Source organism: Primulina tabacum, chromosome 8 (genome assembly GCF_025594145.1).
Source record: "Primulina tabacum isolate GXHZ01 chromosome 8, ASM2559414v2, whole genome shotgun sequence".
Lineage (NCBI taxonomy): Eukaryota > Viridiplantae > Streptophyta > Magnoliopsida > Lamiales > Gesneriaceae > Primulina > Primulina tabacum.
In genome coordinates, this window is record NC_134557.1 from 6644626 (window position 1) to 6663081 (window position 18456).

Below are 18456 nucleotides of genomic sequence, written 5' to 3' on the forward strand. Positions count from 1 at the left end.
ATAGATACGATAAAGATTGTTTAGAATTCTAATATTCGATATTTCTGAGTTTCGTAGAAACTTTTTTGAAATTCAATACTCAAAACCATTTTTAGAAGGTAAATTTTGATCACTTGAATTTTTTTTTTCAAAAACATGCCACCTATGTAGTTTACTGGCGTTGTCAAGGTTTGGCTTCGTGCTTGTGTGTTTTCTATGTAATAGTTAGCCTTTTCTCGTTGGCTTAAAACCCAGAAATAAGATTTATTCTAGTTTTGGCTAAATGATATTGATAGCACTTTAGGCTAGTTTATTTATTTAAATATCAAATCCTAATTTATGCTTGGATGGATTTTTTCCTTTAAATGACCGTTCAGGTTCTATTATCCACTTCAACCTTGTTAAATAAAAGGCAATGCTATTTAGGTAGTAAGGAAATCAACCTTGCAATTACTCTCCTCAGATGCATTTTTACAAATGGGAAATTTGGTTAACAAAGGTTTAAACATGAAAACGAAATATGTTCTTGATATAAACTGAAGTAAGCAGCCAACTAAGAAACACCAACTGTTTCGAAGGGACAAAAACGATATACAGCATATCTGATTGAAACTTGTCGTTGAAAGCAAAGAAACATGGAAAGCTTCAATCATCATCAGGGTCAAAATCCTTAACCTTCACATCTGCATCTTCTCCATACTGAATGCAGTTGTCGATTTGGGATAACATGTACTGAATACTGCACAAAATGTGGAGATATTAATGTTTCCATTAGCTATAACTCGAGGCCTAGAAGTCTCTTCCCTTCACCACTCTGGGTTTACGATTAAAATGTATATGGGAGAAGCTTCAATCATACAGACACGCTGCAACGATTTTTACACACACATGCGCAAAACTTAACCAGGTTTATCCTCATGTTTAAAGCTTCCCCAGCCAATGAAGACGAAAATGAGGAGATTGGCAAAAGGAGACTAGATATGTAGAACTATAGGTCTTAAGTAGCAGATCATGAATGAGCAAAAAAATGAGTTCCAAGTGATAAAGAGCGACAATTTGGATTTATGTTTTAGATGAGCTAGAATTGATTATGCAAGCCTCTGTAAAAAAAATGTCCTTAATTAAGGCCTCTTTTGCTTATGAAGCAAACAAGAGATAAAAAAGGACACAAAAAAAGTAGAATAAATTTTCGATATATCCTGTAGAAATTCAACCTTCATTCATGTCAACTTATACGATTACAAGTTGAGGACTTGAGGCAACTACTAATAACGTAGTTGGAACAAGTTGAGGACTTGAGGCAACTACTAATAATGTAGTTGGAAAGAGGTGAGAGGGAATCAAGGTTTGGTATCTTTATCATGATTAAGTTAGTCATAACACAAAACTTCATTTTAAATTTGAAAATTCCTATCAACAATGCAGGAAAAGTTGGCAACATACCTGCTCTCTTTTCTCAGGTCAAGGGGAAAAAAGCTCACCATACTATACTGATCAACCTGATCCAAGGAAGTAGAAGTGATTATAAAGAATATAGTTAGGTAAATAATAAATGGAGTTGTATAAATACTTGATGGGGACAATATGCATCGACACTTAAGCAAAAACATAGAAATATACAAATATATTTTATAGACATGCATACACTGACAGACAAAATATACTAACAGAAATTGCAATGGCACCATCAGAAGTCACCATCTTCAAGACCACGTCTAATTACCTAATCATTTCTTTCATTCAAAACCGTAACCATTTTTATTTCTTGGGCGAAACAGAGGATATACTGTTGATTAAGAAAGGGATCATATCCTTTTCAAATTTAAAAGTTTTTTTAGAATGGAGATCACCACATAAATTGAGACATGTTCAAACTTACCAAGTCGATTAAAGATTTGTTAAGCTTTCCAAACTGTGGAGCCATGCGCTGGTTTAACTCTGCCAGCAGTGTCTGTGGTTCTGGGTTCAAATAACTAAAGGAAACAAAATCTGATGCTACATATCCTGCATTTATTAGAACTTCCTGCATGGTTAATAAAATTGAAAACCAATTAAATGAAATACAAACTATGCTGGTAAAAAGGGATCAACCATTGTATGAAAAGAGCTGGATGCAACAACTACTATTCCATGAACGTCCAGATTTATCATGTCCTTGGGACCGCAAATGGGATAGCAATGTAGTTCCAAACTTCGAAAGCAATCGTAATGTTAAGTTTTTAAAGAGAATAACAAGAATTTTATCAATTGTGCATTGTAACACAGATCATGTCCAAACACTACATTTTCTAAAATGTTTTATTCTCTCTTCACTAAATCATTGTTTAAAAATACACAAAGCAGAATAACATATAATGGCATCAGACGCTGGTGTAAGGAAGTTTACAGATAAAATGAGTGATCCAATGAAATCATCCCTTACCGAAACATTATAATGGTAATACATGTTAAGTGCCATCACAAAGTAGTCATATTCATTCCCGGTAACTGCAGAGGAACAAGTTCCGTGATTTTCTATAAAACAAGGAATAAAGAAGTTAACACTAACATATCCGGCAGATTAAGTGCATTTAAAACATTAAAATGTCGTTGCAGTTCTCTGGCATGAACGATTAAAGACCATGAAAATGATGTTTACCCCACTGTCATCAGTGTCGTCCTGATCAAAATATGGTAAAGGCAAAAGGAGATAATATTAGTTCCATGTAATAAATCAAATCGCCTGGAATTAAAAAACACAGACAATTGAAAACCTCATGTTCCCAAAATAATCCTTTTCCACCATGGCAGTTTGATGAAGAGCGACAGCTTAGAGATGGCCAATACTTATTAAGGTCATCATGCAATGTTGAAATCTGCAGTTGGTAATGGTCAAAAAATGAAAAGGCGTGAGGTAATTCCCAAAATAAGTGTCTATATGTTGTTGACGGTAAATATTTGGTCAAAGTAAAAAATGAGGCCCTCTAGAATACAAGATACGGATATACTCGTACAATAAAAGACTTATGCTTCATGGTATTTCACTGATTATTTTCCATCTAACTAAACCTAAAGGTTTAAGCAGGGATACAAGATCAAAGCTTCTTATCCACTACATTATGTGGTAGCTGTTGAATATGAAACATTATACACTATAGATGACATTTCCATCTCCAAATACGTGGTAGACAATAATCCCCACTTAGTTTCTGAAGCCAATACAAGCTTCTAAGGGACCGCACCAGTTGCCACATTGAGACCTATAAATTTCATGCTGATTTCTGGGTCAGGGACTGATTCTTATCTCTATATAAAACATTGATTTTCGAAGACATGTAGATATCCAGTAGTTCTGTATTCAAACTATTCAAGGGTGCTCCTGGCAATGATACTAGCAAGACTTTTCTCTTCCGCAAAAGCTCCTAACTAAATGTAAATCAAGCCCCATCATGTTCTAGACTCAAAGTGCAAAACCAACATTTCAGGATGTCGCATGTTCTAGAATATAGAGCATCTCTACATGTTCAAGCTGAACAACAAAAGTTACAAACTAATACCTCTTTAACATCAAATCTTTTACCAGAGGAACATGAAGGCCATGTTCCATCATTGTAATCTGGCCAAAGTCCATCTGGAAATGACATGTTATCACGTGAGGATTCCAAATTAGATTAGAAGTGTGGATGAAAAATATTTACAACAATGTAACTAAAATTCCGACACAGACTGCTAGAAAAATACTCCAATTGGAGGCCAAACATGATAAATGCATAAATAACATTTCAAATAACGATAAAACTCTAGCTTGATTATCATATGCTAAAGAATGGGTTACAACTGGACTTACGGATTGTAAATTCTGCAGGTGAATTCGAACTGGATCAAGTTAAACAGGAAGAAAGTAAGTTTCCTTGTCATTCTCATGAAAGTCTTTACATTTAAAAGGAAAGACTGTTAAAAGCTAAAAGCAGCAAGAATAAATAAAACGAATCCAGTGTAAGCACGTGGAGATGAGCCATATAAGCCTCCTCTAAGCGTTATGTCTGAAATATTAAGCAAGTTGCTCATGAAAGTCCACACTCCACATATTCGTTATGAAATGAAAAATATTAGCATATGAAAGAAGCAAGTTTAACAAATTGCGTCAAGAGGAACATTACGTTAATTTTGTTGGATCAATTTATTTATATGAGCTTATATGTGAATAATTATGTATTGTGGGTTGTCTATTAAGTTAAGCCCAAAATAAAGTGATCAATTAATGTTTCGGGTTATTGGGCTTTAATGTATCTAATGGGCTGTGGGTCTTTAATGTGTAGAGACATAAGTGTAATTTCTGTTTTTATGATGGACTAAAACAGAAATATCAGAAGATATTGATAAACATTATCTATAAATATAGGTCATGGTCCCCAAATCTCGCGTTGTCACTTTCACTATTCTCTCCCCCATTAAGAAAATAGTTCTTAAGAGAAACTAAAGGATTCTCTCAAAGAAAGAGCGCGTAGATCTGGAAGATCAAGACACGTTCTAAACAATTCAGGATTATGGCTTCAGGTACGCTTCCGCTTAAGATTTCAGTCAAATTCTTGATGATTTATCATGATGGATTCTGCGGTTTATGGGTTTTCCCCAACAAGTGGTATCAGAGTCATTCATGTTTGAATCATTGAGATTTGTTTAAAGTTTTTGGATACTTTTTGGATCCAGATCTGAAAAATTAAATTTTGTTTAAAATTTTTTTGATATGGCTTCAGATCTGGAAAATATATTGATATGTTTTCAGATCTGAAAATATTTTGATACGGTTTCAGATCTGAAAATTATTTTGGTTTAGATCTGAATTTTTTTTTTATAAGGTTTCAGATCTGGAAAATATTTTGGTTGAAAACCAAATCTTTTAAAGTTTCAGTTTTGGTAAAAAGATTTAGTTGTAAAATTTTAAAGATTTGGTATCAGATTTCGATTTTCCTTCCGGTTTTTGTTCAACAAAATATTTTAGAGGAAAATCGAAAAATTCGGATTATTATTTATTTTTTTTTAAAAAAAAGGTACGGATTCGGGTCGGGTCGTACGGACCCGGGTCGACCCGAACCGTACGGATCCGGGCCGACCCGACCCGTACGGAATTTCCAATTTTTATTTTTTTTTCAGTTCAGATTTATTCGGTTAAGGTTAAATTTTCATTAATTCAAATAATGATAAGGTTATATGTATTTTAAAAATTGATTAATTGAAATAAAATATCGCCAAAGTGACATCTTTTATGGAAATTAATTTTATTTTGAAGTACAAAAGGATTTTGGGTATATGTGATTTATATGAATACTGATCGGCCCAAAGGAAGGTTAATATTTAATATAATTACATATGCACTTGTGGTGGTAAACATGTGATAGTTGTTCGGTTTCATGTGAATAATAAATCGGCCCAAAGGAATGTTGTTATTTGACATGATAGTTACTATCAGTGTTTGACTGCTGCGCCAGGATATCACTTACAAGTTAATCTTTTGTCCAAAGATGAAACATTAATGGAGTGCTCGATATTCTGTTTATGGGGTTTACATTATTTGAATTTATTGATTATTTTATTTGGATATTTGGTTGAGCATGTATATTTGGTTTTTTGTTCTCTGTTCAGATTTGACTCCTGCAAATATTCACTCCAACATAAATTCTATTCCTATGTTAAATGGCTCTAATTTTAAATCATGGCAAGAAAATTTATTGATAGTTCTCGGAGTCATGGATTTGGACCTTGCGATAAGGGTTGACTCTCCTTCTGCCGTTACGGATAAGAGTACCTCTGATGAAAAGAGGGAGTTTGAAAGGTGGAAGAGATCGAATCGCATGTGTATGATGATCATGAAGAGGGCCATTCCAGAAACATTCAGGGGCACAATGTCTAACGACATTGCTACGGCTAAGGCTTTCCTTCAAGACCTCGAAAAGAGGTTTGCTAAAAGTGAAAAGTCTGAAATTGGTACACTTTTGGCAAGCCTAGTTTCAATGAGGTACAGAGGTAAGGGCAATATCAGGGAGTACATTATGGAAATGTCTCATCTTGCTTCAAGGTTGAAAGCACTGAAGCTGACCTCTCTGAGGACTTGCTGGTACATCTGGTTTTGATATTTCTTCCTCCTCAGTTTAACCAGTTCAAGTTGAGCTATAACTGTCAGAAAGAGACTTGGTCTCTGAATGAGCTCATCTCGCACTGTGTCCAGGAAGAGGAAAGGTTGAAGCAAGACAAGACAGAAAGTGCTCATTATGCCTCTACCTCGAAGGATAAAGGAAAGAAACGAAAGTATAAGGAAGCTGCAGATACACAGCCTCCGAAGAAACAACAGAAGAATCCTAGTGATTCTCAAAGTTCTGGTTGTTTTTTCTGTGGCAGTGATGGGCATATGAAGAAGCAGTGCAGTAATTATCACGCTTGGCGTGCTAAGAAAGGTATGCTTCTGAATATGGTTTGTTCTGAGGTTAATTTAACTTCAGTGCCTAGACACACGTGGTGGATAGATTCTGGTGCAACAACTCACATCAGTGTGTCTATGCAGGGTTGCCTGGATTGCCGAAAACCAAGTGATGCTGAAAGATTCATCTATGTTGGTGACGACAACAAAGTTGAAGTTGAGGCAATAGGAAAATTTAGATTATTGTTAAAGACTGGAATATATTTAGATCTTTATGAAACATTTGTTGTGCCGTCTTTTAGACGGAATTTGATTTCTATTTCTGCATTGGACAAATTTGGTTATTCTTGTTCTTTTGGAAATGGAATATTCAGTTTGTTTCTCGATTCAAAATTGGTTGGTTCTGGTTCTTTATCAGGATACGATAATCTTTATTCTTTGGATGTTATTGCTTCATTTAATGAATCCCTGCAAACAAGTAGAGGCACTAAAAAAAAATTAACCAGTGAGAATTCAGCTGCGTTATGGCACAAAAGATTGGGTCATATCTCTGAAAAGAGAATAAGGAGACTCGTGTCAGACGAAATTCTCGAACCTTTAGATTACACAGATTTTAATAATTGTGTTAATTGTATAATGGGAAAACAAACCAACAAAATGAGATTTGAATCCAACAGGTGTTCAGGCGTCTTAGAACTTATACATACTGATATTTGTGGGCCATTCCCTTCGGCTTCTTGGAATGGTCAACAGTATTTTATAACGTTTACAGACGATTTTTCAAGATATGGCTTCATTATCTCATTCATGAAAAGACACAGTCATTGGATGTGTTCAAAAACTATAAAGCTGAAGTTCAAATCAACTTGGCTTAAAGATTAAAAGCGTTAGATCTGACCGTGGTGGTGAATACTATGGTAGATATGACGGTTCAGGTGAACAACGTCCAGGACCTTTTGCTAGATTCCTGGAGGAATGCGGTATCGTCCCACAGTACACTATGCCGAGTTCGCCCACTATGAATGGTGTTGCTGAAAGACGAAACAGAATGCTTAAGGACATGGTAAGGAGTATGATCAGTCATTCTACCTTACCAGAATCACTCTGGGGAGAAGCACTAAAGACCGCAACATATATCCTTAACAAGGTTCCAACTAAGGCAGCGACCAAAACCCCTTATGAACTTTGGACGGGTAAAAAGCCCAGTCTTAAGCATCTGCACGTTTGGGGATGTCTATATGAGGCAAGGCCTTACAAGCCTAATGAAAAGAAACTAGACTCAAGGACGGTTAGTTGTTATTTTATTGGATACTCTGAAATATCCAGGGGGTACAAGTTTTATGATCCCACGAGTAAGTCGATTTTTGAGTCAGGAAATGCCAGGTTCTTTGAGGATGTTGAGTTTGCGGGGGAGATAAAGTAACGGATATTGTCTTTGAAGATGAATATGTAAATATTCCCACAGGTGTCTTGGACATTGGTCAGGATCATATTCCTCACTTTGACCAAGACACAATACAGGAAGACAATATTAGAGATCATCTCATTCCAGATGAACAAACTCAAGCACCTCCCGAACATATGCCATTAAGGAGATCCACTAGAGAGCGGAGAAATGCAGTGCCAGATGATTACATTGTATTTCTTCAAGAACATGAGGCAGACATTGGATTGATGGAGGATGATCCTATTAACTTCCGTCAAGCCATGGAATGTTCTAACTCTCAAAAGTGGAATGATGCCATGAATGAGGAGATAAAGTCCATGAAGGACAATGACGTATGAGATCTTGTCTCATTGCCTAAAGGTACGAAGCCCATTGGTTGCAAATGGATATTTAAAACCAAGAGGGATTCGAAAGGCAATGTGGAAAGATATAAGGCTCGTCTTGTCGCTAAAGGCTTTACACAGAAAGAAGGAATTGATTATAAAGAGACTTTCTCTCCGGTTTCTTCGAAAGACTCGTTAAGGATTATAATGGCTTTGGTGGCGCATTTCGATCTTGAGCTTCATCAGATGGATGTAAAGACTGCGTTTCTAAATGGTGACATTGATGAAACGATTTATATGGTGCAGCCAGAAAATTTTGTGTCCAAAGACACAAATAATATGGTTTGCAAATTAAAGAAATCCAGCTATGGGCTCAAGCAAACATCTCGACAATGGTATTTCAAATTTCATCAAGTGATCATCTCGTTTGGTTTTGAGATGAATTTGGTCGATGATTGTGTGTACCATAAGTTCAGTGGGAGTAAACATATTTTTCTGGTTTTATATGTTGATGACATTCTGCTCGCTAGCAACGATATAGAGTTGTTGCATGAAACCAAGAGATTTCTAGCTAAGAATTTTGAGATGAAGGATCTTGGTGATGCATCTTTTGTACTGGGTATTCAGATACATCGGGATCGTTCTCGGGGTATTCTTGGATTATCTCAGAAAGGCTATATCGAGAAAGTTCTCAAGCGATACGGGATGCAAGATTGTAAACCAACAGATACCCCTGTGGCTAAGGGAGACAAATTTAGTCTCAAACAATGCCCAAAGAATGATTTTGAAGAAAAAAGAAATGCAGAAGGTTCCCTATGCATCTGCAGTGGGGAGTCTGATGTATGCTCAGGTTTGTACACGTCCAGATATTGCGTACGTGACAGGAATGTTGGGACGATATTTAAGTAATCCAGGAGTGGAACATTGGAAAGCAGTCAAAAGGATTTTACGGTACCTACAGAGAACAAAAGATTACATGCTCATATATCGGAGATTGGATCAGCTTGAGATCATTGGGTATACTGACTCCGATTTCGCTGGATGCCAAGATAGTATGAAATCTACGTCAGGCTACATATATCTCCTTGCTGGAGGTGCCATTTCCTGGAAGAGTGCTAAACAGTCACTTATAGCCTCTTCCACTATGACAGCTGAGTTTGTAGCGTGTTATGAGGCATCCAATCATGGAATATGGCTGCAAAATTTTGTCACGGGACTACGCATTGTTGATGGCATTGAAAGGCCACTAAGATTACATTGTGACAATAAATCAGCAGTTATGTATTCCAATAACAACAGGAGCTCGACGAAGTCAAAACACATTGACATCAAGTTTCTGGTTGTTAAAGAAAGAATTCAGAGTGGAAAGTTGTCTATTGAGCATATCGGTACAAACTCCATGGTTGCGGATCCGCTTACTAAGGGACTACCACCCAAACAGTTTCATGAGCATACTGCTAGTATGGGTGTTATGTCAATTGAGGAAATCCAGTTTTAGTGGGAGTTTGTTATTTTAAATGCTTTTCAATTGTAGACATTTTCAGTTACAGTTATGTAAATTTATTTTCTGCAGAAATAAATTTCAAGTTAAGTCACACTCTAATTATGATTTAAAGTTTGATCTCGATAAGGTTAAAGAGAGGACCACTTGGAAATAGGCATGTTACGGTCACATTGCATGAAATTTCCATGCTACACATCCACTTCACGTTCCATGTCATTCAGTTGTGTTGGCATATGTGACCATTGATGGGTCTAGTTACCTTGAGTGTAGCGAAGACTGCTTTGATCCTACGTTGATGTGATTGATGGACCGGATTGGTTATAGATACATTTCGGAATGACAACAATTTTGAGCTCATAAGGTTATTTTCACAAACATAATTATAAAGTTGCACATATAGCTCAAGTGGGAGATTGTTGGATCAATTTATTTATATGGGCTTATATGTGAATAATTATGTATTGTGGGTTGTCTATTAAGTTAAGCCCAAAATAAAGTGATCAATTAATATTTCGGGTTATTGGGCTTTAATGTATCTAATGGGCTGTGGGCCTTTAATGTGTAGAGACATGAGTGTAATTTCTGTTTTTATGATGGGCTAAAACAGAAATATCAGAAGATATTGATAAACATTATCTATAAATATGGGTCATGGTCCCCAGATCTCGCGTTGTCACTTTCACTATTCTCTCCCCCATTAAGAAAATAGTTCTTAAGAGAAACTAAAGGATTCTCTCAAAGAAAGAGCGCGTAGATCTGGAAGATCAAGACACGTTCTAAACAATTCAGGATTATGGTTTCAGGTACGCTTCCGCTTAAGATTTCAGTCAAATTCTTGATTATTTATCATGATGGATTCTGCGGTTTATGGGTTTTCCCCAACAAATTTGACATTTCAAAGCATAGACGAATAAATAGTTTCATGAGGCTGAAGTGAACTTGGAACAAAGGGAGATCATTTAATCTAACCCATTTCCTTGAAAAAATAGTAAAATTATGGGTTAGATTAAATGATAATTTATAAACATGCATCTACTTCAATTTTTTAAATTGCTAAAGAATTGGATCCATTAAAACCACAACCAACGAAACACCTAAGACTTGCACAGTATCTAATACATTAGCACAGCGAGAAAATAAAAAGTACCCTCGGCAACAGCCATTGGAGGAACAACAACGGCGAGTCTTGCGGCAAAATGTGCCAGGCCACTGAAGCGCTGTTGGTCCCACGTGCGGAATTTGAGATAATAAAACCCGAAAATAAAGAATAAACTGAACACCGAGATTTACGTAGAAAACCACTAAAAATTATTAGGGTAAAAAACCACGGGCAAGATGAAAAGAATTTCACTATAATATTTTGTGGTGTACAACTCACTCACTGTGTTTCCAAAGAGAACACACACTCTCTTAATACAGGAGAACAAAACACCTCACAAATATTATAGAACTAAGCACTCAAATGCTTATAAGATGAGAGAAAACTCGAAGAAGGGATGATTTCAGAATGAAGGGGAGAGCTCTATTTATAGAGCCTCTGTCAGTGTGAATACGCGTTAAAAATGCGTATGAACATTCCTCGGCAAATTTGGAATCAAATTTGCCAACTGTCCCTTTCATCCATTTAATTGTCTCTGACTATTCTTGCCGACATTTCTCCCACTTGGAGATTTGATTGACAATCAAACACATCTCCACACATCCTTCCAATCTTGCAATTCCCTGCTGCTTACGTTTTCGCTAGACCACTTGAGGATCTACACCACTCAAACTTATCAGTGTTCACTGGCTTGGTCAGAAAATCAGCTATGTTATCTTTTGTATGGATTTTCTGCATATCCACACTTCCTTCTTCTACTACTTCTCGCACAAAGTGAAATTGAACTCCAATGTGTTTCGTCCTGAAATGAAAGGCTGGATTTCTTGCGATGTGCAAGGCACTCTGACTATCACAAAACAAAGGAACATTCTCTTGTTTGTGTCCGATCTCCTCCAATAACCTTTTAATCCATATTGCCTCCTTGCAAGCTTGAGTAGCTGCCATGTATTCTGCCTCTGTTGTAGTTAACGCCACAACTGTCTGCAGTTTTGAAACCCAGCTTACTGCTCCCCCTGCAAGTGTAAACACATAACCAGTAGTATATTTTCTCTTATCAGGATCACCTGCATAATCTGAATTGACATAGCCCCTGAGTGTAAAATCTGATCCTCCATAACATAATGCAGCATTCGAGGTACCCTTAATGTATCTAAGGATCCTCTTAACCGTGCTCCAATGCTCTCGTCCAGGATTCGCCATATACCGACTAACTGCTTCCACTGCTTGAGCAATGTCCGGTCTTGTACAGATCATGGCGAACATCAAACTTCCCACTGCTGATGCATATGGTACTCGAGACATCTCCATCATCTCTGCTTCACTGCTAGGACACATCTCGGAGGATAACTTGAAGTTAACAGGAAGAAGGATCGATATTGGCTTACTATCTTGCATGTTGAAGCGTTGCAAGACTTTCTTCAAATAATTTTTCTGCGAAAGCCAAATCTTTCTGTTACTTATATCTCGGTGAACTTGCATCCCTAGAATCTTGTTTGCTGGTCCCAAGTCCTTCATATCAAATTCCCTAGCCAACTGTGCCTTCAATCCTTGGACTTGATCTTTGTTGGGGCCTGCTACCAACATGTCGTCCACATACAACAGTAAAATGATATAATCATCACCAGACTTCTTGAAATACGTACAAGGGTCTGCACTCAGTCTGTTGTATCCAAGGCTCATGATATAGGAATCAAATCTCTTGTACCAACAACTCGGCGCCTGTTTGAGACCGTACAGAGATTTGTTCAACCTGCAAACCAAGTTCTCTTTGCCTATTTCCGCAAAACCTTCTGGCTGGAGCATATAGATTTCTTCTTCAAGATCTCCATGAAGAAATGCCGTTTTCACATCTAGCTGTTCTAGATGTAGGTCAAACACCGTACACAATGCCAACACTACTCTGACTGTTGTAAGTCGAACCACAGGAGAAAATATCTCATTGAAGTCAATGTCTTCTTTCTGAGCATACTCTTTTACCACCAATCTAGCACGATACCGCTCCACATGGTTATTGCCGTCACGCTTGATCTTATAGACCCATCTGTTACCAATGGCTTTCCTCCCTCGTGGTAGTGTAACAAGATCCCATGTTTTATTCCTGTCTAATGCCTCCAACTCTTCTTGCATTGCTATCATCCACAAAGATACATCCGAGCTTTGAGTAGCCTCGTAGAAACTCGACGACTCACCATTCTCTGATAGTAGACAATATGCAATATTGCTTTCAGTGACATAATCTGAAAGCTAATGTGGCGCCCCTGAACCTCGCCACGTAATCATACGACATGTGACGTCATATGCATAAATTTTTTTTTCTTTTCGACGACGTAATAATATAATGCACATACGACAAAATAGTGCCATCACCACACTATCTACGTCAGTGCAGCAGAAACAGTATAATAAATACATACACACATAACTCAAATAAGACAATAAACTATACTGTCTCTATCTACTATAAACTACATGACTGTTTGACTAGACACACCTAGTCCTTCACCTCTATCATGTCTCACAGCATAGTCCTGTAACCTGTCCAACAGAAACAGCCCCAAAGGGTGAGCATACACAACAATCATCATCGCAATACATAACAGTTATATTAACAACAACATAAGATATAACTGAAATGATAACAGAAATATCCCATTTGTCGTTTCTGGACAATCAGCCATCAACAACCTCAACAACATCACACTGCAACAATAACATCGACGATACGTCGCACCCCAACTCCGGCGACAGCAATATCGTCGAACGAACAACAACATCGACGATACGTCGCACCCCAACTCCGGCGACAGCAATATCGTCGAACGAACAACAACATCGACGATACGTCGCACCCCAACACCGGCGACAGCAATATCGTCGAACGAATAACATCAACGATACGTCGCACCCCAACTCCGGCGACATCAATATCGTTGAATGAACAACATCAATGTGACGTCTCCCAACAACGACAGCCAACAACATCGACAATAATTAACAACAACATATATAATATCAAATCACCCATATGATGTATTTAATTCACAATACTACCATCAAATACACCCTAATTAATTTAACATCAAATAATATGTTATTTTACAACATCCGTCAAATTGTGAAAACTTTATATCAACGTGTAGCCTATACTTCGTAGACTCCGAATATACAATCAGAATTAATAACAGCTGACAAACAACTCTCCAATCTCAATTCAACGATTAAAATCTCTAATTATAATAAATTAGGAATAATTCAAAACAACACCACTATAATCTTCTCTACTTCGTTAAAATCATACACTACTCAATAATCTTCAATTTCAGTATGATTTAACAATTTATCGGATTTATTCCAGAAATCGACGAATTTCAAACATCACCAAAAATATAAAATTTATACCTCAAATCGAAGACCTCGTGTCAACGATCCAAGAACTAAAGTCGGTTCGTCGATTGGATAAACCGATAAATCGCAAGATCGAAAAAGAAAATCACAAACCCTATATTCTTCTCTCTCTTCGATACTGTATCTATTCATTTCTTTTGAACAGTACGGTGGAATTCATAATTCCACCGTCTCAATCTTTTTTTTTAATTTAATTTTTTTTAAATATTATATTATATTATATTATTTTATTAATATAATATATAATATTTAATATTTTAACACCGGTATATCCATTTGGATCAGTCAAACGATAAAATTTTTCAAAACTCAAAACATGAAACTTCTATATCTTTGAGTTTTCTACGTTATATCCAAATTTAAAATCATTTGGACTTCATATGACCAAAATATGTCATATTTCATTCTTTAAAAATCATTAATTATTTAGTAATCTCATATTACTAAATCAACAACTTGTGATATTACTTCAGGCATTACAGCTAACCTGGTGGTCTTCTGTCTCGAGTTGACTGCCTCACATTGTAAATCTCAGACTCAACATGTTCTTGTTCTTCGTGCTCTGGTACTGCTTCACAAGAAACTTGACCTTCGTCTGTCTTATTTTCCACCTGAAAAATAGTAGTTTCTGAATTCGATGTGCCTTTGTCTTCCTTTACTTTATCTACCTCGAAGATAACATCCATGCTGATGACAAGCTTGTGAACAGTAGGATCCCACAAGCGAAACCCCTTTACTCCATCAGCATAACCCAAGAAGATACATTTTCTGGATTTCGAATCCAACTTCGATCTTTCTTGCTCATTGTACAGAACGTACACCAGACTTCCAAATGTATGCAAATGAGAATAATCTGTCGACTTCCCGGTCCACATCTCCATCGGAGTCTTCAGATCAATCGCCACTGAAGGAGAACGATTGATAATATAACAAGCGGTTTTGAATGCTTCTGCCCAAAATGACTTTTCTAGACCTGCAGTCCTCAAAATAGCTCTTGTTCTGTCCAACAAGGTCCTGTTCATCCGCTCCGCCACTCCATTCTGTTGAGGTGTGTAAGCCGCCGTGAACTGTCTCTTGATGCTCTCATGTTGACAAAATGCATCAAACTCGTCACTGGTATATTCTCTTCCATTGTCAGTCCTCAGACACTTGATTTTCTTTTCAGAATCAAGTTCAACCCGCGCTTTGAAATCTTTGAAGACTTGGAAAACATCTGATTTCTTCTTGATTGGATACACCCAACATCTCCTAGAGAAATCATCAATGAACGAGAAAAAGTATCTCGCTCCTCCTAGGGATACAACCGGTGCTTGCCAAACATCCGAATGAATCAGCTCCAATATGCTTTTGCTCCTGGCAGTAGAAGTGCCAAACTTTAATCTATGTTGTTTACTGGTAACACAGTGTTCACAAAAGGGTAGTGACACTTTTGTAAGTCTCAGCAGCAGCTTCTGTTCTGGGAGAATTTTCAACCCTCGTTCTGACATATGCCCGAGCTTTCTATGTCATAACACTGTTAATTCTTCTCCTGAACTAATTGATGCAACAGCTAGTTCTGCTTGTTTGTGTGTTTCCCCTAATAGTACATACATATTTGCAGCAACTTTTTCCGCTTTCATAACCACAAGCGCGCCCTTCACAATTTTCATGATCCCGTTCTCGATCCGAGTTTTGCACCCGAGATCATCCAATTGCCCCAAGGACAAAAAGTTTTTCGTCAGTCCCTTCACATGTCGTACCTTCTGTATGGTGCGAATGGTGCCATCAAACATTTTAATTTTGACAGTACCGACCCCAGCGATTTCGAAGGCATGATCATTTCCCATGAATATAGATCCTCCTGAGACTGGTTCATAATGATCAAATCATTCTCTCCGAGACGTCATATGCCATGTCGCTCCAGAATCCATAATCCACGTGTCACAAAATTTTTGCCTGTCTTCTGCAACAGTTGTTGCTTCGCTGAATAATATTTCACCACCGCCTGAAGTAATGGCCACATTTCCTTGAGAACTTTTCTTGATACTTGTACACTCTTTCTTGAAGTGCCATTTACCGCCACATTTAAAGCAGTAAATATTTTTCTTCTTACTTCTTGACTTTGATCTACCTCGTCTTTGGCTCCCACTGGAGTCACGGTCCATAAATCTTCCTCTTATCATCGTTAAAGCCTCTGCCTGCTTCGAAGTTACCAACCTATCTTCCTTATTCTTGCGCCGGCTTTCTTCTCCCAGAACCGCAGTTAAGACATCTTCGAATCTTAGAAAGCCCATAAGAATATTGTTGGTAATGTTGATGATAAGTTGATCATATGAATCTGGTAGACTTTGAAGTAGAAGCTCCGCACGTTCATTTTCCCCTATTTTATGCCCCATGGAAGTGAGTTGAGAAAATAGAGTATTTAGTGTGTTGATATGATCGGTCATCGATTAGGATTCCACCATCCGAAGAGTATAAAGCCTTCTCTTTAGGAAAATCATCTTGTGTAGTGACTTGACCTCGTATATCTTTGTCAGAGTATCCCAGATAATTTTGGCTGTTTTTATCTCAGGATACTTGACAAAACTTCGTCAGCTATAGCTAAGTGTAAATTAGCAACAGCATTATCATTCATCTCGTTCCACTTTTCATCATCCGCAATCTCCACCGGTATATCTCCAATAGCCGCCAAGCAATTCTCCTTTCTTAAAACTGCTTGTATCTTTATTTTCCACAGCATAAAATTGCTTCCATTAAACTTTGCTATCTCGTATCTTCCCGCCATTATGTCTACAACAATTTTAGTAGACCGGAAAAATAATCTCGCCTTAAATAAAAAATCTAAAAAATTCTTTTTCTGATGTGGAAGATCAGTCTAGGCTGCAACCACAGAGCATACTCAGAATTTTAAAAAATTTTAAACCAAGGCTCTGATACCACTTGTTGGTCCCACGTGCGGAATTTGAGACAATAAAACCCGAAAATAAAGAATAAACTGGACACCGAGATTTACGTAGAAAACCACTAAAAATTATTAGGGTAAAAAACCACGGGCAAGATGAAAAGAATTTCACTATAATATTTTGTGGTGTACAACTCACTCACTGTGTTTCCAAAGAGAACACACACTCTCTTAATACAGGAGAACAAAACACATCACAAATATTATAGAACTAAGCACTCAAATGCTTATAAGATGAGAGAAAACTCGAAGAAGGGATGATTTCAGAATGAAGGGGAGAGCTCTATTTATAGAGCCTCTGTCAGTGTGAATACGCGTATGAACATTCCTCGACAAATTTGATTCAAATTTGCCAACTGTCCCTTTCATCCATTTAATTGTCTCTGACTATTCTTGCCGACAAATGCGAGCTTAAAATAATCATAATTCTCTCTGCTGACTTCCTCCTTTTCGCAACGCTTCTCCAAAGTCCCCACATGCGTTAGTTTTTGCAAAGCATAACAATCCAATCCAGAAAATCAAGACGAATACGCATTGAAGTGTGAGACGAAAGGATCGGGTGGGGATATAATCCATGGGTATTGCCGAAGAATCGTGACATTCTCTGCTTATTGCAGTGGAGATGCGTGTGAAAATGGACATTGAAATTTTTTATATGGGACATAGGATGAAACAGAATATCGTTGGTGTAGGAGAAAATTATGTAATCGGAAATATTTGGTTTAAGCATTTACTGTTACATTGAAGACAATTATGTCCGATAGACTCTCAAGAACAAATTTTGTAAATATCATTTTTTATGTCAAAAATATTTATTATTATTTATTATTAATAGAAATAAAATTGACAATGAGATAATCTCACAAAAAATTTAAGAATGGGTCTCACGTGAGACCGTCTCACGGATCTTAATCTGTGAGACGTGTCAACCCTACCGATATTCACAATAAAAAATAATACTCTTATCATAAAAAGTAATATTTTTTCATGGATGACCCAAATAAGAGATCCATCTCACAAATATGACTCGTGAGACCGTCTCACACAAGTTTTTGTCAAAATTTATTATAAAAACATTATAGATATAAAATAAATTTGGACCACCCCTGGATATTGAATCTACTTGCATTCTTATTGATTATGGAGTGGTCTCTTGTGAGACGGTCTCGCGAATCTTTATCTGTGAGACGAGTCAATCCTACTAATATTCACAATAAAAAGTAATAACCTTAGCATAAAAAGTAATATTTTTCATGAACAACTCAAATAAAATATCCGTCTCACAAAATATGACCCATGAGACCGTCTTACATAAGTCTTTGTCTTGATTACGTGTCTAGTTCATTTCCCATTTTTCACTTGGA

At 37.0% G+C, this 18456-nt stretch overlaps 1 protein-coding gene across 1 annotated transcript; it reads right to left on the reverse strand.

Annotated features, from left to right (window-relative positions):
• Positions 1-413: 413 nt before the first annotated feature.
• Positions 414-17610, reverse strand: LOC142554345 (ribonuclease 2-like; the record flags this gene model as incomplete). The annotated part of the gene is made up of 10 exons (XM_075665021.1): positions 414-718; positions 1423-1478; positions 1859-2002; positions 2402-2493; positions 2618-2621; positions 2733-2834; positions 3516-3589; positions 3806-3834; positions 10795-10863; positions 17498-17610. Coding segments are annotated over 10 exons (777 nt in total), but the record flags the coding sequence as incomplete, so codon positions are not given.
• Between the last annotated feature and the right edge of the window lie 846 nt (positions 17611-18456).